Raw genomic sequence first — 20006 nt, forward strand, 5'->3', positions numbered from 1 at the left:
GAACAGGCGCCAGAATGTGGCAACTAGTGAATTTTCACAGTAACTTCATTGCAGTGTTAATGTAAGCCTACTGGTGACAATAAAGATTATTATTATTACAATAAAAGATTTCTACCTCCTTCTGTTCGAACCTTGGAGGGGGCATGTATACACATCTCCACTGGGTCCCGTTCGAAAATTAAGCTCCCTTCTACTTCCGGGCAGCTTCCCTCAAATTTCCAGTACCTTAAGCTGAAACTCTCTCTTTTGCATTCTCTCTCTCTAGTTCCAACATCCTCATTTCAATTTATTTTCCTTTTTGCTGCTCCTCTAATTGTTTCATTTGTAACTGGATTTTAGTTAATTCTACTGATGGTTGCCATGGCCCTAGCTGTGTTTCTGGCATCTCTTTCCAATTTAAATGCTGAGCAATCACTTCAGTTATCTCTACCTTCCTAGCTTTAATTGGTACCTCTATTTTTAATTCAGCTGCCAATTCGACTAGCTTGGCTTTTTGAAGCCCTTTTAAATAAACCAGAAACAATTCGCCCACGTGAAGAAAAATCTTAAGCAGCCTCCAGAGTCATCCGGTTATATACAAACCTGGGGCGGGTTTCTCCGACCCCCCCGCCGGGTCGGAGAATCGGCGGGGGCTGGCGTGAATCCGGCCCCTGCCGGTTGCCGAATTCTCCGGCACCGGATATTCGGCCGGGGTGGGAATCGCGCCGCGCCGGTTGGCGCCCCCCCCCCCCCCCCCCCACCCCAGGCGATTCTCCGGCCCGCGAAAGGGCTGAAGTCCCGCTGCTGGAATGCCTGTCCCGCCAGCGAGAATCAAACCACCTCTCTTACCGGCGGGACAAGGCGGCGCGGGCGGGCTCCAGGGTCCTGGGGGAGGCACAGGGCTATGGCGGAGGCGGAAGAGACCCCCTCCACTGCGCATGCGCGGGGATGCCGTGAGCGGCCGCTGACGCTCCCGCGCATGCGCCGCACGGCAAAGTCATTTCCGCGCCAGCTGGCGGGGCACCAAAGACCTTTCCCGCCAGCTGGTGGGGCGGAAATCAGTCTGGCGCGGGCTTAGCCCCTCAAGGTGAGGGCTCGGCCCCTCAACATGCGGAGAATTCCGCACCTTTGGGGCGGCGCGATGCCGGAATGATTTGCGCCGATTTTGGAGCCAGTCGGCGGACATCACGCCGATTGCGGAGAATCCCGCCCCTGGTGTCGCTTTTTAATTTACACTGTAACCCTAACTTCGCTGTCTACCATTCCAAAGATCCCGGACCCGAGTCCCCAAATTATGTTATGACACCCTCGGGTGGTGCACGGTCAACTCCAGCCCCACTTTATCTAGAGTCACAACACAATTGAATTAACCAGTAATTCTTAGAAAAATACCCAAAGTCTTTGGCCCTTGGCTGCCCAATAATTACAGTCACCAGGTTTGCAAATTTAAACACAATTACTTTTTATTTATAACAAGAACTATAATAAAGTATGCAGCAAATGCAACTGGTTAACTAATATCCAATTCCTATTCTCCCACTTTTCTTGCCGCCCCCAATCCTCTATGTATACACACACACATATAATTTCACCCCTCTCTGAGATTGTAAGGATGAAAGTCAAAAGATAAAATCTTTGTTTCATACGGTTGTTTCTAGTACCTTTATCGTCTTCAAAATTTGCTTTCTGTTCACAGTAGATTCATTCAGGTCTGTGTTGGTTCAGAAATACATCAACTCACAGCCTCGCTGGCGTTTATGGAGAAAGAAAGAGAGAGAGAGAGAGAGAGAGAAATAGATGGACGGATGGACAGACGGACGAATGATCAGGCCACAACACTGCGTGCCTGAGGTCACTGGACATCATCGCTGTACAATGTTGTACCTTTATGAAGTCCTCCGTCCGTCTGCTGCCTGACGTAACGATAGATGGCCTTTAATCATCCACAAGCACAATGAAAATAACAAAAGGGGAAATAAGGGAACACAGCCCATAAATGAATTTAGAAAAAAAGAACAAAAATTGTTCCCAGGTAGATTGGTTCAAGAATATGTTGCGCAAAATAGTGATTGAACAATAGGAGGCTTTCAAAGAGCATGGGGGCGGGGGGGGGGGGGGGGGGGGGGGAGGGGGGAGAAAGGAAGGGCATCCAAAGCTAGAACTACCTGGATGACTGAAAATATAGAGGTTAAAATGTAATAGAAAAAGAGGACTTGTAACAGCTGTAAGGTTCATTGTATAGTAAACTGAGATATGTATAAAAAGAACAGACGAGACCTGAGAAAGAGAATTAGTGGGACAAAGAGAAGGGCCTGTATGAGAACATCAACTAACGAAAGGGAGCACAAATCATTTTTTAATAACACATAAAAGGGTAGTTCCCCCCCCGCCCTCCCCTCCCCCTCACAAAACAAACTCAATTGCCTTCCATATCCATCTTTGGAAAAAAGCGATCCCCCAATTCACTTACAACTGCACCTTCAAAATCCTGGCTTCTACCTGTTGCTAACTTTCCGGTTGGTTCAATTGCTCTGTTTTATTACCTTTGCTCTCGAGTCGCCAGGTAACTTTATGATACCGCCACGAGGTTCAAGTCCAAGTAATGATCAATAACTCAATACACCGATTAGTAAGATTCAAATCAAAGCACATTTATTATACACAGTAATCGCTACTCATGCACAAATGCTACGTCTAAGCTACTTCTACAACTAACAGGCCTATACTTAACTTCGGACTGGCCCACCAGGTCAAGGGAACAAATGGCCTTTCGTTCGGGTTCTGAGACTGCGGGATTCGAAGTTGGTACAGATTGGTAGCCAAGAGCGCCTATCTCGTAGCGAGCGTTGAATTAAGACTTACTTCTTTCGGTGGTCACTGCACCGGTCACGGTCAAGGTTGGTTCGCGTTGCTGGGTGACCCAGGCAGGACGAAGAGAGCGATTTGAACTTGGGGCTTAACTCTTATAGTCCCCAGGGGCTTCCTGCCTTTCGGGGCGGACCATGTACCTGGTTCTAGGTGATTGGACTTTGTTCCAATCGCTTGGTTCGATTTCTCCAATACTGGAGTGGTTCCCTGATCGATGGGCGGTCTTGAGGTGTTCGTTAACCTCTTTTGTGTTGGCTTCTGCTGGCGCCGGGGAGTCTGGCTTAGTTTTGAGTGTCCCAAATGTTGCTATTGTTCCCAGGGATTGCTCATCAGTATGTAGATGGCTGCTACATTGTTATGCTGATGGTCACTGGTATCGATGCTGTCTGGGCTTTTGCAGAGTTAAATACACAGCAAACCTGCACCTGCTGGTTTCTGCCTGTGTTGGCTGACTTTCCCATCAGCCTTTGCCGTTCGCCATTTTAAATCGGGAGTTGGCCAATTTAGGTGGCTACTTACCCTACCTCCTCTCATGATGTCTGTGAGCTTATCTTGACCTTCAGACTCACATCCTCTTCCCTTGCTCTTATTCCCACAAAACTGTTGGTCGTCCCACTTAACCCCCCTCCTCACGACCCCCATGTTTGCCATTATTATAAATGGTTCTCTCTCTCTTCAGTATTGTTCCGCTCTCCTATAAATCTGCAATTATCACCCCTCTCAGAACACAAACCTTTGACTCCTTGAACATCTTGTCAGTCCCAAATCCGTTCCCATTTTTCCTGGAATTTCAAGTTTGAACCCCTTCAATCAGGTTTCTGCCCTGCTATAGTACCAAATGGATCCTATCCAAATCATAAATGTCATTGTGGCAAAGGTAAACTTTCCCTCTTCGGCCTTCCCAACTGACCAGTAGTCCTTGACACAGTTGACTTCAAGTGCATTTCCTCCTCCAGTGCATTTCCACTGTTGCCCAGCTGGGTGGGAGTGCTTTTGCCTGGTTCCATTCTGGATTGCCTAATCGTAGCCAGGAAATCACTTGCAATGGCTTCTCTGCCCGCTCGGGGTTAGTTTTTTGATCTGACTGCTTATACCCAACATCTGGTACTGACTGAGCAGAAATGTCCTCCAATTGAATATTCGGAAGACTAAAGCCATTATTTTTGGCCCTAATCCAAACTCCATTCCCCAACTACCAACTGCATCCCTCTCCCGAGCAACAGCCTGAGATTAAGCCAATTTGTTTGCCACGGGCTGTCATATTTAAATCCCAAGATGAGCTTCTGATCCCAGTAACTCCTCCTATTTCTATCTCAGTAACATTTCTTGACAGTTCCCCGTCTTACTCATCTGCTGAAAAAAAAATCATTCATGCCTTTGTTAACTTCAAAACACTCCGGTGTCTCAGATTCTACCCTCTGCAAACTTGAGGTCAGCCATGTCGTAACTTACAGTAGGTCCCGTGACCTAGCACCCCTCTGCTACATTGGCTCTGGTCAATCTTTTGGTCTTCTGACCTTATGCCTCTTTATGTGGCTCATTGCCACACTTGGCTTTTTAATGCACCTGCAAAATGCTTTGGGATATTTCATTACATTAAAGGCACTATATAAATTCAAGTTGTTGTTGGCTTCATTAAAGAAAAGATGCTGCACAGTTCAGATAAAAAAATACAGAGAATGTATTTAAAACGTTGATGATTCTCAAAGTAGAAGTCAGCTGGCCCAGAAAGGATTATCCTAGGTTACTGAAGGAAGAAAGGATGGAAATTTCAGAGCGTGTGGTCACAATCTTCTAATCTTCCTTGGATATATGCATGATGCCAGGGGTTGGAAGATTGCACACCCTGGGTGGGATTCTCCAAGCCTCTGTGCTGAAATCGCGCTCAACGTGGGGGTAGAGAATGGGCGTCGACACAAAAATCCAGTGCGCGCCGCTCCCGCGATTCTCCGGCCACTGGAGAATCGCCACCAATCATGTGTGCGCGGTCGATGCGGCGCTGGTCAGGGGCCATTGAAAAAGGCCCCCGCGGCGATTCTCTGCCGGCAACTGGCCGAGTTCCCACCGGCGTGGTTCTAACATGGTTCCACCCGGCGGGTACTCGGAGTGGCGGCTGCGGGCTGATTCAGAAAATTGAGCTTATAAATTAGATTCAGTGCAGATTTGTGTGGTGGTATGTATTAGGGGTCATGTGGGACTGTGAAGCCGTGATGCTATTGGCTGACAGATCCCGGGTCCTGGTTGGCTGTTGACTCCTGGCTCCGCCCTGAAGGCGGAGTATAAGAACCCGAGCTTCTCCCCGCCGCTTCATTCTGTTGCTGAACTGCTGGGGACAAGTCTCGCTTAATAAAGCCTCATCGACTTCATCACTACTCGTCTCTCTCGTAAGTCATTGTGCGCTACAATTTATTAAGCGAGCTTAAAGGACTATGGAGCTCCGGATCGCCCCGGAATGCCTGCGGATCAGCCCCCACGCAGCGAACTCGGCAGCAGTATTTAAACACTGGCAAGCATGTTTTGAAGACTACCTCCGAACGGCCCCCGGCCGGATCACAGAAGACCAGAAAATGCAGGTCCTGCATTCGAGGGTAAGCCCGGAAATTTACCCTCTCATAGAAGATACAGAGGATGTCCCGACGGCGCTCGCATTACTGAAGAGCATCTACATTCGCCCCGTGAACCAGGTCTACGCGCGCTACCAACTCGCAACGAGACGGCAAAGTCCCGGAGAATCGCTAGAAGAATTCTACGCCGCGCTGCTAATTTTGGGACGGGGCTGCAGCTGCCCGCCGGTGAACGCGATCGAACACACGAACATGCTAATTCGCGATGCGTTTGTGGCAGGTATGAACTCTCCCCAAATCCGCCAAAGACTTTTAGAAAGAGAGTCGCTAGGACTCTCAGAGGCACGGGCCATTGCAGCTTCCCTAGATATGGCCTCGCAAAACGCCCGCACGGCAGCCCCTTGGGTTCCGTGGACCCTTGTCGCGACAAACACCCCCCCCTCCCTCACAGGCTTGCGCGGTTAAAGCGCCAGACCATCCCGGGGGGGCCCGCTGCTATTTCTGCGGGCAAGCGAAACACCCCCAGCAGCGTTGCCCGGCCCGCGCATCTATTTGTAAAAGCTGCGGCAAGAAGGGCCATTACGCGGCTGTGTGCCGGTCCCGGGGGGTCGCCGCAATCCCCGGAGAAGAACGAGCCCAGCGTAGCCCAAACGCTGCCCAACCCCCCCCAGCGCCCCATGTGCGACCCGCAGGCGCCGCCATTTTGGGTCCCGGGCACCACAAGGGGAGGATGGGCGCTGCCATCTTGTGACCCCCCCAGCCACGTGCGATTCATGGGGGCGGCCATTTTGTCCACCCCCGACCACGTGCGATCCATGGGGGCGGCCATTTTGTCCACCCCCGGCCGCGTGTGATTCATGGACGCCGCCATCTTGGATGACAACAAAGGACCCCAGCATCGACGGCTCCACGGGGTCCGAAGAAGACGCCGCGACACTACGACCACGACTAGCTTCGGTAACTCTGGATCAATCACGGCCCCGGACGCTCCAGACGACGACAACAACGGTGCTGATCAATGGACACGAGACATCATGCTTGATCGACTCCGGGAGCACCGAAAGTTTCATTGACCCAGACACGGTAAGACACTGTTTTCTGACCATCCATCCAAGTACGCAAAAGATTTCCCTAGCTGCAGGATCCCACTCCGTAGAGATCAAAGGGTTCTGCATCGTGAACCTGACGGTGCAAGGGAGGGAGTTTAAAAACTACAGGCTCTACGTCCTTCCCCAACTCTGCTCGCCCACATTACTGGGATTAGATTTCCAGTGTAACCTGCAGAGCCTAACATTTCAATTCGGCGGCCCAATACCCCCACTCACTATCTGCGGCCTCGCAACTCTCAAGGTTGAACCGCCGTCCTTGTTTGCAAACCTCACCCCGGATTGCAAACCCGTCGCCACTAGGAGCAGACGGTACAGCGCCCAGGACCGGATATTTATTCGGTCTGAAGTCCAGCGGTTGCTGAAGGAAGGCATAATCCAGGCGAGCAATAGTCCCTCGAGAGCCCAGGTGGTAGTAGTAAAGACCGGGGAGAAGCAAAGGATGGTCATAGACTATAGCCAGACCATCAACAGGTACACACAGCTAGATGCGTACCCTCTCCCCCGCATATCCGACATGGAAAATCGGATTGCCCAGTATAAGGTTTTCTCCACCGTGGACCTCAAGTCCGTCTACCACCAGCTCCCCATCCGCCCAGGTAACCGCAAGTACACAGCCTTCGAGGCAGATGGGCGTCTATACCACTTCCTAAGGGTCCCATTTGGTGTCACGAAAGGGGTCTCAGTCTTCCAACGGGAGATGGACCGAATGGTTGACCAGCACGGGTTGCAGGCCATGTTCCCGTATCTCGACAACGTAACCATCTGCGGCCACGATCAGCAGGACCACGACGCCAACCTCCAAAAATTCCTCCAGACCGCTAACGCCTTGAACCTCGCATACAACGAGGAAAAGTGCGTTTTTAGCACAAACCGGTTGGCCATCCTGGGGTACGTAGTGCGCAATGGGATAATAGGCCCCGACCCCGAACGCATGCGCCCCCTTATGGAATTTCCCCTTCCCCACTGCTCCAAAGCCCTGAAACGTTGCCTGGGGTTCTTTTCATATTACGCCCAGTGGGTCCCCCAGTATGCAGGCAAGGCCCGCCCGCTAATACAGACCACTACCTTCCCCCTGTCGACAGAGGCTCGCCAGGCCTTCAGCCGCATCAAAGCGGATATCGCAAAGGCCACGATGCGCGCCATTGACGAGTCCCTCCCCTTCCAGGTCGAGAGCGACGCATCCGACGTAGCTCTGGCGGCCACCCTTAACCAAGCGGGCAGACCCGTGGCCTTTTTCTCCCGAACCCTCCACGCCTCAGAAATCCGCCACTCCTCAGTGGAAAAGGAAGCCCAAGCCATAGTGGAAGCTGTGCGACATTGGAGGCATTACCTGGCCGGCAGGAGATTCACTCTCCTCACCGACCAACGGTCGGTAGCCTTCATGTTCGATAATGCACAGCGGGGCAAAATTAAAAATGACAAGATCTTAAGGTGGAGGATCGAGCTCTCCATCTTCAACTACGAGATCTTGTACCATCCCGGAAAGCTGAACGAGCCGTCCGATGTCCTATCCCGCGGCACATGTGCCAACGCACAAATAGACCGTCTCCAAGCCCTCCACGAGGACCTCTGCCACCCGGGGGTCACTCGGTTCTACCATTTCATAAAGTCCCGCAACCTCCCCTACTCTGTGGAGGAGGTCCGTACAGTCATCAGGAACTGCCACATCTGCGCGGAGTGCAAACCGCACTTTTTCAGGCCGGATAGAGCGCACCTGATCAAGGCTTCCCGCCCCTTTGAACGCCTCAGTCTGGATTTCAAAGGGCCCCTCCCCTCCACCGACCGCAACGCATACTTCCTGAACGTGGTGGACGAGTACTCCCGTTTCCCCTTCCCCATCCCCTGCCCCGACATGACAGCGGCCACAGTCATTAAAGCCCTCGGCACCATATTCACACTGTTTAGTTGCCCCGCATATATCCATAGCGACAGGGGGTCCTCCTTCATGAGTGACGAGCTGCGCCAGTTCCTGCTCAGCTAGGGCATAGCCTCGAGCAGGACAACCAGCTACAACTCCCGGGGGGAACGGGCAAGTAGAGAGGGAGAACGGCACGGTCTGGAAGACCGTCCTACTGGCCCTACGGTCCAGGGATCTCCCAGTTTCCCGGTGGCAGGAGGTCCTCCCGGATGCTCTCCACTCCATCCAGTCGCTGCTGTGTACCACCACTAACCAAACGCCTCATGAGCGCATCCTTGTCTTCCCCAGGAAGTCCTCCTCCGGAACGTCGCTGCCGACCTGGCTGGCGGCCCAAGGACCCAACTTGCTCCGGAAACATGTGCGGGCGCACAAATCGGACCCGTTGGTCGAGAGGGTTCACCTTCTCCACGCGAACCCGCAGTACGCCTACGTGGCGTACCCCGACGGCCGACAGGACACGGTCTCCCTGCGGGACCTGGCGCCCGCCGGCAACACACACACCCCCCCGACACCGATCATCCCCTCCCTACCACTGGCGCACCCCGTGACCGCCCCCTTCCCGGGAGGATCGGTCCTCCTCCCGTGCCCGCCCAGGAGTGAAACAGGAACGAACACCGAAATGCTCCCGGAGACGACAACGCCTGAACAAGCACCTGCACCACCACCGGGGCTGAGGCGATCGACGAGGAAGACCAGACCGCCTGCTCGACTCGTGGCATCGGCGTGACACCAAGAATGTTGTTTGATTGTAACAAAAAAAAAAAATTCTCTTACTAATATTGTAAATAGTTTCACAAACTTTGTACATAGCCCAGTGTAGGGCTAAAACTGGAGTAACATGCCCAAAATTTTCCTCCCAGGACCAGCCTTGTAAACCCCTACCACCATGCGAACCACCACCCCGCCGGGTTCCTTTTTAACAAGGGTGAATGTGGTGGTATGTATTAGGGGTCATGTGGGACTGTGAAGCCGTGATGCTATTGGCTGACAGATCCCGGGTCCTGGTTGGCTGTTGACTCCTGGCTCCCCTGAAGGCGGAGTATAAGAACCCGAGCTTCTCCCCGCCGCTTCATTCTGTTGCTGAACTGCTGGGGACAAGTCTCGCTTAATAAAGCCTCATCGACTTCATCACTACTCGTCTCTCTCGTAAGTCATTGTGCGCTACAATTTGTTAAAGCCAAATTGTGTTTGACTAACTTGATTGATTTCATTAATGATGTAATGGAGAGGGTGATGAGGGTAGTGTAGTTGATGTAGTGTATAGGGACTTTCAGACATCTTTTAAAAATGTACTACATAATAGATTTATTAGCAGAATTAAATTAGCATTAAAGAGAGTGTGGCAACATGGATACAGAATTAACTGAGGGGCAGGAAACAGAAAGTAGTGAACAGTTGTTTTCAGCCTGGAAGGAGGTGTACAGTGGTGTTCCTCAGATATAGATAGTTGGACCTCCCTACTCTTTTTGATATATATTAATGCCTGTGACATGGGTATGGAGAGTATAATGTCAACGCTTGAAGAAGAGATGAAACTCTGAAAAGTAATACAGTGAGGAGGATTGCAATAGACTTCACAAAGACTCTGGGCAGGATTCTCTGGCCACGTCTGCCCGGCGACCAGAGAATCCTGCCCGAATTCAATGGACTTCTCCATTGTCTGCGTCTCGCCCATAGTGTTCTTGCAGTGGGCGGGGTGGAAGAATCCAGCCCATAGACTGACGAAATAGAAAGACAAATGACCAGTGAAATCTAATTCAGAGAATTGTGAAGTGATACAGTTTAGTCGGAAGAAATAGAACATACAGCAGGAATCAAATGATGCAAATTTATAGTTGGTGGGGCGGCAGCGGGGGGGGGGGGGGGGGGGGGCATGGGGGAGGGGAGAACGGTGTGGAATAGGGAGAGCTAGGGTGTACGTCCACAAATCCTTTGAAGGTGGCAAGACAAGCAAGCTATTAAAAAACATGGGGCAGAACCTTCTGGCCTTTCCCATTGCCAGGATCTTCTGGTCCCACCGAAAGCAACCCCCACCTCGGCATCCCTGGGAGCAGGATGAGCCATGTAAAATGCCATGGATATTGGCAGGACCCAAGATCCTGTCAGCGGCTAATGGCAAGCCACCTCCATCGCCGTAAAACACAGGGGTCTGTAAAGTCCAACCCATGGGATCTTTGCCTTTATTAAAGGAGGAAAAACGAGAAGTTATGCTAAACTTTTCTAAAACTCTGATCAGCTCTCAGTTGGCATATTGTGTTTGACACTTGAAAAGGTGTCAAGGCCTTTTTAAAAATCCATTACTTTACCAGAGTTACAAAGCCAGAGCTCAGAGTGTGGATAGGGGCGAACGCCGAGTCCAGCTCCTTGCCTGCTCCAAAAAACAATTCAAATTGAATCCCAATTCATAGTCTCCACAAGAGAGACATACCAGATCCAGGCATTACACCTGATCCCATGCTCATCTTAGCCAAAAGGCCGAGAAGTGATGTGTCCAGGCCTTAAGCTGTGTGCAGAAAAATTTTCACGAAGGACTGAAAGATCAGAGAAGTTGGGGTTGCTCTCCCTAGAGCAGAGTAGGTTAGGAGGAAATGTAATAGATGTGCTCAACTTCATGAAGTGTTTTGATATTGTCATAAGGAAAAATAAATTTCCAGGGCAGAGTTAGTAACTCAAGGAAAGAGAATTAGGTGGTTGGCAATAGTGCCAGAGGCAAACTGAGGAAATATATCTTTAAACAGGAGTTGTGATTCAAAATGCATTGCCGGAACAGGTGTTCGAAGCAGATTCAATGCTCACATTCAAAAGAGAATTGGCAAAAAACTTTACAGGGTTATGAGGAAAGAGCAGATGAGTGGAATTAATTGGATAGCTCTACCAAAGCGTTGACATAGGAACAATGGACCAAATGGTTTCCTTCTGTGCTATATCATCCTGTATTTTTTCCAACAAACAAAATACTACATGTGCAATAACCTAAATTAAAACAGAAAATGCTAGAAACAGCAGATCGGGTGATAACCATGGAGAGAGGAAGGTAAGGTTGACATTGCAGGTAGATAATCTCCTGTGTGAAGCGAATTACTCTTCTGGGTAAAATGTCCTGCTTTCTTTTTATAGCCAGCTGTTATCACTCCAGTTTCAATATTTAGTTAAAGTCAAACGAACAATGAATAATGGTTTTGATAGGGATACAATGCAGATTTACCGGAATGTCACCATGGTTAAAATCGATGAGGCCTGGGTGCATACGTTTGAAAGCTAATTATTTCCATATCTGCTCTATAGCCATAACCCTGGAAATAATTTTTGCCAATTCTCCGTGGAATGTTAATATTAAATCTACATCTAATACCTGTTCAGGGAATACATTCCAAACTCCTGTTTGAAACTATGGGGCGGGATTCTCTGATCCTTGGGCTAAATGTTGACGCCGTCGTAAACGCCGGAGCATTTTACCCCGGCGGCACAGGGCGCCAGCATGGCACTGGATGACCTCACGCTGCTCCAGCTGCCGATACCGGCGTCAGAATGGGCGCCGCAGGTCTGCACATGCGCGCTACGGCCGGCGCGACTTCGCGCATGCGCATGTGTTGCCTTCTCCGCGCTGGCCCCGACGCGTCATGGCGGAGAGGTGGGCCCGGCATGGAGGAACATAGGCCCCCACCAGGCTCCCACAAGGATAAGCCCGTCTGACAATCGGTAGGCCCTGATAGCGGGCCATGCCGCCCCCCAGGGTCGGATGCCCCTCCTCCCCGCCGGCCCCCGCAACATGAACGACGAGGTTCCGCTCGGCGGGCACTCGGCCCATTGCATGCAGAGAATTGCTGGGGGTGCCACGCCGACTCTCTGGTCACCGGAGAATCGGTGGACCGGCGTCGCATGAATCACGCCCCCCCCCCCCCAGAATCCCGCTCATGTTTCCTCAGTTCATCTTTGACACTCTGCCAACCATCTTAAATCTCTTTCCTTGGGTTTGCGTACTCTTGAGTTTTGAAGGTTGAGGGATGATGGAATCAAGGTCATATAATTTTAAAGGGATTCAATAGGGTCGCTAAGAAACCTTTTTCTCAGGTGGGTAAATACAGAATAAGAAGACATAAAATTTAGAGTTAAGCCATACAGGAGTGAAGTCAGGAAACACTTTTTATACAAGTAATGGAAAGCTGGAACTTGCTCCCTGATGAGGTGTGAGGTCAATTGGAATTTTTTAAGACGGCGAACAAAGATGTTTGCTACGTATTATCTGTTAGGGATATGGAACAACGATTGGTAAATGGTGTCTATGTAAGTTGTGCGATTGTTTTAAGAGGATGTAATAAAAATGAATTAAAAAATGCTCTTACATCAGTCACACAGAAATGGAACATATTTAACAAGATTCAGATCAGCTTGGATCTAATTGAATAATAGAGATGTTCAAAAAGGCTGAATAGCAAACTACTCTTCATTTGCTCCCCTCCCAGGACCTACCTGTGGATGAGCATGGTCTCTGATAAGGGGCGGGATTCTCCCATACCCGGCGGGGTGGGGGGGTCCCGGCGGGATGGAGTGACGTGAACCACTCCGGCGTCGGGCCGCCCCAAAGGTGCGGACATCTCTGCACCTTTCGGGACCAAGCCCTCACCTTTAGGGGCCAGGCCCGCGCTGGAGTGGTTGCCGTCCCGCCGGCTGGCGTGGAAGGCCTTTGGCGCCATGCCAGCCGGAGCCGAAGGGACTCGCGGAGGCTATGGCTGATGCGGAGGGGAAAGAGTGCCCCCACGGCACAGGCCCGCCCGCGGATCTGTGGGCCCCGATCGCAGGCCAGGCCACCGTGGGGGCACCCCCGGGGCCTGATCGCCCCCCCCCCCCCAGGACCCCGGAGCCCGCTCGCACCGCCTGGTCTCGCTGGTAAGGGAGATGGTTTAATTCACGCTGGCGGGGCCGGCATTACAGCAGCGGGACTTTGGCCCATCGTGGGCCGGAGAATCCCCGCCTCCGCCGAATCTCCGGTGCCAGGGAATTCGGCGGCCGGCGGGAGCGGGATTCACGCCGGCCCCCGGAAGTTCTCCGACCCGGCACGGGGTCAGGGAATCCCGCCCAAGGTCCTGAATAGTGAGCTGCAACAAGACACCCAATTGGCAATCACCACTTGACTGCTTGTTTCAATTGGGCCTCAGGGAACTTGTGCAAAGTAGTTACTCCACAGACTTGCCTCCCTTTGGTTTGGATTTCTTTATTGTCACGTGTACCGAGGTACAGTGAAAAGTATTCGTCTGCGAGCAGCTCAAACAGATCATTTAGTACATGAAAATAAAATAAGAGAAAGAAAATACATAATAGGGCAATACAAGGTACAAAATGTAAATACATAGACACCGGCATCGGGTGAAGCATACAGGGGTGTAGTATTAGGTCAGTCCATAAGAGGGTCGTTTGGGAGTCTGGTAACGGTGGGGAAGAACCTGTTTTTGAATCTGACCATGCGTGTTCTCAGACTTTTGTATCCCCTGCCCGATGGAAGAAGTTGGAAGAGTGACTAAGCCAGGTGTTTTGGTTATGGTTAACAGTGGGATGGCAGCTCCTACTTGAATGGTCCTGAAACAGTTTTACTAATGGTTGATTTTTCAGCATTTCTAACTGATGATGGTGTTTGGTTGGGCTGCTCCTGAGAATAGGCTGTATTGGGCTTTATCTAACATAGAGTCTGATGGGATTAGTCTCATTAGGTGATTGTTTTTGACCAGAGCAGATGCAATGGGTCGAAGGGCCTTTTCTGTGCTGTAGACCTCTTGGAGAGTTGGTTGTTTTTCCAGGAGTCGGGTGGTCAAAATTAATCATCCATGACTGGGAAGGAGCAATTTTTGTGTAATCTTATCCAGGTAGCAATACTGCAGAAATACAGCCATAAAATGCTGTAAATACTCAACAAGTCTGCCTGCATCTGTGGAGGGAAACAAAGGCCTGGATTTTTGTTTCCAGGTCAGGAGCACAGAGAAGGACATTTCCCTGCTTCATCAATCTGACCTGGGAAAAAGATGCCTAGAACAATGGACTTTCAGTCCAGGGGTAGGGTAAGGCTCGATTGGAAGTCAGGCCCACTACCCCTAGAATGTGTGTGACAGCTACCAGGCTGGCCAAAAGGCTGTTTCTGAGCTAAGCACTTTGTTGAAATTTGTGATGATGCCAGGGGCTGGCCATTACAATATGTGGGGTGGAGTTCTTTCAGTTCAATAACTCATAGTTGACCAGATACAATATAAAAGTGAATGTTTACTTACACTCACCAAAACAAAAAAAGGAAATAAATACCCAGCTCTTTCTTGATCCGAACTTTACACAAAGTTCTGCACACAGCAAGCCCCTCCATTCTCCAAGGCAGCCTCCTCTCCTTCACCCAGTGAGTATTATGCAGGACTCTGCTTATGTAGGCTGATCAGGCTGCACAGCTGATTCGCATTGTACTGATTCCTCATCAGTCTGGCATGTGGCTGCCTGTAGCCATCTTGGTAGGGGAGATTCTAAAACTGGAGGATAGTATGAGGGAAAACTGCCCTGGTAGCACACAGCCCCTGGTGCCGCACAAGTTATTTATAAAATGATTAAAATTACTCCATAAGGGTACCTTGGCAATCCAAATGAATCCACACGATTCAGATCTGCTTCAGACACCAGCTTACCAAGTATTCACACAAGTGGAGGCAGTTGCTGATTTATGTCGGTAGCTACCCCCATGAACCAAAGAAGTGTGATTTATAACCAACCCCCAATTCCTCCCCCTGTAAAAATGGCAGAGGCAGAGGTTGGGGCTAGATTTTCGGCGAGCATTGCTGTGCAGATGGAGAGCCTCTCCATCTGCAAGAAAATTCAGGCCAAAGTTAACATTTCAGGTCAATGATCTTTCATGTTTAAAATGTTGGATCCCCTTCTCTGCAGGTCATCATTTTTTTTAGCCGGAAACTAAGATAGGAGGATTTTTGTCTTTTACATAGTGAGAGATACATTCTTATCTATCTATTTGTTTTGAACAGAATGTTGTCATCAAGCATTCCCAATAAAGATGCAGACTCTGTGAGACTTTCCATCTGCTATTGTATTGATGAGTGTTGTTGAACTGTCATTCTAATTTCTAAGGTCAAATTTGGAAATATCCAGCAGGTCTGGCAGCATTTGTGAAGAGAGAAACAGAGTAAACGTTTCAGATTATGACGAAAAGTCACAAACCTGGCTGACAAGGGGTTTAACTTTGCTGGGCTTTAAAAAATTTGTAAAAATGAAGTGACTGGATTCTCAAACTGAATTCCAGACCTCAAAGCCATGCCCAAGCTGCATTGTTCATGCGTGGCTGTTTTAAAATGCTCTAATTAGACAGGAGGTGAGTTTGGCACCCAATTAATGGTGCCAAGTATCTCCAGAAGCCAGGGTCTGCCTGACTGGTGCCAGCAGCAAAAACGGTCAACAGACATGATGGGGCCTTGCCAAATAGAGCAGGCAGCTCCTTGGTACTATCAGCAGCGTGAAGTCAAAGGGAAGTGGCCATGCAGTCAAATTAAAGGTAATGCGCTGAACCTGGTGCAAGCTGCCCCATAAACTGACACTATTAAAACAAACCTTCAGATCTCTCTGCAATAAACCTGATAGCTGGTCATGAACATGCACCAGACTGTTTGGTTTGCTGAATTGATTTTTAAAATTCTGTCCTCGCTCTCCCTGCCGATTTACAAGCTCTTCGGGAAGCATGATGGGCCGTTAATTGACGGTGAACGGTTCCCTATTTCCCCTGTCCCATCTTCCATTTGAAAATTGTGTTCCCTCATGGAAGCATTAGGACCCAGAGACGATCTGCAATTTTAAAATTGCACCCGGATACAAGCCTCATTCCGCCAGCAATTGAAAATCTGGGGCGTCATTCTCCGCCGGCGGGAGTCTCCGTTTTGCCGGCGCCCGGGGGTTTCCCGACGGCGTGGGGCTGCCCCACAATGGGAAACCCCATTGACCGGCCGGTGTAACGGAGCATCCCGCCGGCGGGTCGGGGCAGAAATGTGGCGGGGCGGGATGGAGAATTTCGCTCCCGACCTCTTAATGCTATTCTTCGCTCTCCACGGATGCTACCAGACATGTTGAGTATTTCCAGTGTTTTCCGTTTGTATTTCAGATTTCCAGCATCCGCAGTAGTTTGCTTTTATATCTTTTGTTTTATTACCCTGAGTGAGATTGGCAATTTAGTACCAATTGCTGTCAAATGAACAGCAGCTTTGCACGGTGAACAATATCCACTGAAGACTGTTCAAAGTCATTTCACATTGAATGCTTAAAAACCATCAGAAAGGAAACTTTCTTTCTGCAGCTGAAATAAATGTTTCTTCATTGAACTGTCTCTCCCCATAACCATTCACAGGACTGATGCTCCAATCCATTGTACATTGTGGTTCCTTTGGATTAACTGCCCCACTACCAGCTTCTGACCATCCACCCAAAGGCTTCACTGCTTCAGCGCAACTTGCATTTATATCGAGATAAAAGCAAATGACTGCGGATGCTGGAATCTGAAATAAAAAACGAAAATGCTGGAATATCTTAGCAGGTCTGACAGCATTTGTGGAGAGAGAACAGAGCTAACGTTTTGAGTCTGGATGACTCTGTCAGAACTGATATGCTAATCATCATTAATTATGCAGTATTTGACTTAATTTGATGTTGTGTTGATAATAACAATCTGCTACTATCCAAAAATATGGCAATGCAGTTGAAATAAAGTTTGTAAATAAATTAGATAATTGACTTGTCAGGAGCCTGCTTTAAGATCAGGCAATTGAATATTTCAGTGAGTGATTTTGTGGGGATAGGGTGGAGGTGTTGACCTTGGGTGGGGTGCTCTTTCTGAGGGCTGGTGCAGGCTTGATGGGCCGAATGGCCTCCTTCTGCACTGCAAATTCTATGATTTGTGTTGAATTAGCTGCTCTCCCCTCAAGCAGCATTGAGGCACTCATTTGGTCGCTGTGTCTGCTGTTAAGTTATAAAATATTGGCCAGGATTGCTTATTTTTGCACACTGCATGAGGATAGAGATAACTGTTAAGAAACAAATAGTGGACAATTCCACTCCCTAAGGAACTACAGCTCATGGCGGAATAGGAAAGTGAAAAGAAGAGGATGCAGCACTTCTGTTATTGTAAATTAACTAGTGGGCATTGCTTGAAAGTTCGAATTACTAATCTACATTATATTGCTGTGCGGTCCCAAAATAATTTATGCATGTTTATATTATTTCTAAATTATTAAAGTAATCAAAATAGAAATGTACATCTGTTTAAAAACAGAACCATAGAATTCCTACAGTGCAGAAGGAGGCCATTCAGCCCCACTGAGTCTGCACCAACCCTCTTGATAGAGCACCCTACCCAAGCCCACTGTCCTGCCCTATCCCTGGAACCCCATACCCCATCTAATCTGCGCATCTTTGGACACAAAGGGGTAATTTGGAATCGCCAATCCACCTAACCTGCACTTCTTTGGTTAATGTTGTTTAATTTAGCTAAGAAATGTCAGTCATACAAACATGGAAAACATACTTCACAGGCGCTAATCTCTCGCCTTTAGTTTTATAGCTGCTGAGAATGTTGTTCACTCCGCAATTAGATAACCTCCGCAAAAATGTGAAGAAATCAACTTTGGACAATTCTGTAAATTTCTACGTTGCTTGTCTGCCAGCACAATCTTACTGTTTCCTTTGCTTGGGAGAATACTGTCTTTTTTCATAACAAACAATTTTAATGAGGTTTTTTTTGCATTACAAAGAGCAACAATATAAAAACAATATACAAAGAACAATAAACCGTGCAATCACCGACTCCCATTCCGCCAAGACCCGCCTAATTGACCCCCTATTCTACGCTACCCTAACCACCCCCCCCCCCCCCCCCCACCCCCCAAACCCCTGCTGATGATTAATTCTCTGCGAAGAAGTCTATGAATGTTGCCACCTCCGGGCGAACCCTAACAGTGACCCTCTCAAGGCGAACTTAATCTTCTCTAGGCCGAGAAAGCTTACCATGTCAGTTAGCCAGGTCTCCGACTTAGGGGGCTTTGAGTCCCTCCAAGCCCGCAGTATCCGTCTCCGGGCTACCAGGGAAGCAAAGGCCAGAACATCCGCCTCTTTCCCCTCCTGGATTCCCGGGTCTTCCGACACCCCGTAAATCGCCACCTCTGGACTCATTGCCACCCTCGTTTTCAATACTCTGGACATGACGTCCGCAAACCCCTGCCAATATCCCCTAAGTTTTGGACACACCCAGAACATGTGGACATGGTTCGCTGGTCCTCCCACACATTTTACACACCTGTCCTCCACCCCAAAGAATCTACTCATCCGGGCCACTGTCATGTGGGCCCGATGGGCCACCTTGAATTGGACCAAGCTGAGCCTGGCGCATGATGCGGTCACGTTTACCCTGCTCAACGCGTCCGCCCATAAGCCATCCTCCATCCCACCACCAAGCTCCTCCTCCCACTTACGCTTCAGCTCCTCGGTCTGCGTCTCCTCCGCCCCCATGAGTTATTTGTAGATGGCCGAGACGCTCCCCTCTCCCACCCATCCCCTAGACACAACCCTATCCTGGATCCCCCGTAGTGGCAGGAGTGGGAAGGATGATACCTGCCTGCGCAGGAAGTCCCGCACCTGTAAATATCTAAATTTGTTCCCCCTTGCCAGCCCAAACTTCTCCTCCAGCGCCCTCAAGCTAGGGAAGCTCCCCTCTAAAAACAGGTCCCTTGCCTCTCAATTCCCGCCCTTCGCCATACTCGGAACCCCCCATCCAAGCTCCTCGGGGAAAACCGGTGATTGTCACATATTGGTGAACAGACCGATGCTCCCACTGCTCCAACGTACCTCCTCCACTGACCCCAGGTCCTCAAGGCTGCCACCACTACGGAGCTGGTGGAGTACCTCGACGGCGGGAACGGCAGAGGTGCCATTATCAATGCCCCCAGACTGGTGCCCCTACATGAAGCTGCCTCCATCCTCTCCCAAACCGACCCCGCCCCCACCACCCACTTCCTTATCATGGCTATGTTAGCCGCCCAGTAATAATTACTGAAATTCGGTAGCGCAAGCCCCCCCCTCCCCCCGATTCCGCTCGAGCACCACCTTCTTCACTCGCGGGGACTTACCCGCCCACACAAAGCCCAGGATGATTTTATTAACCTTCTTAAAAAGGGACCGTGGGATGAAAATTGGGAGACACTGAAATACGAATAAAAATCTCGGTAGGACCGTCATTTTGACCGTCTGCACTCGCCCAGCTAACGACAGAAGGAGCGCATCCCATCTCCGAAACTCACCCCTCATCTGTTCAACCAACCGGGACAAGTTCAACTTGTGCAATCGGCCCCAATCGCGCGCCACTTGTATCCCTAAGTACCTGAAACTGTCCCCTACTAACCTAAATGGCAGCTCCCTCAGCCAAGCCGCCTGACCCCTCGCCTGGACTACAAACATTTCACTCTTTGTCATATTCAGTTTATACCCCGAAAACCGGCCAAATTCCCTCAAAATCGCCATAATTTCACCCATCCCTGCCCCTGGATCCGATAC

The 20006-nt window shown here is 49.8% G+C and overlaps 1 protein-coding gene across 1 annotated transcript in view; it reads left to right on the forward strand.

The window, feature by feature from the left end:
* The first annotated feature begins 11458 nt into the window (after positions 1 to 11458).
* Positions 11459 to 20006, forward strand: part of kcnt2a (potassium channel, subfamily T, member 2a) — a 939304-nt gene continuing 930756 nt past the window's right edge. The window contains exons 1-2 of the mRNA XM_072512908.1: positions 11459 to 11472; positions 11556 to 11687. Of these exons, the coding sequence (XP_072369009.1) occupies positions 11459 to 11472; positions 11556 to 11687 (146 nt within the window). The remainder of the gene's footprint in view (positions 11473 to 11555; positions 11688 to 20006) is intronic.

Source organism: Scyliorhinus torazame, chromosome 7 (assembly GCF_047496885.1).
Source record: "Scyliorhinus torazame isolate Kashiwa2021f chromosome 7, sScyTor2.1, whole genome shotgun sequence".
Taxonomy (NCBI): domain Eukaryota; kingdom Metazoa; phylum Chordata; class Chondrichthyes; order Carcharhiniformes; family Scyliorhinidae; genus Scyliorhinus; species Scyliorhinus torazame.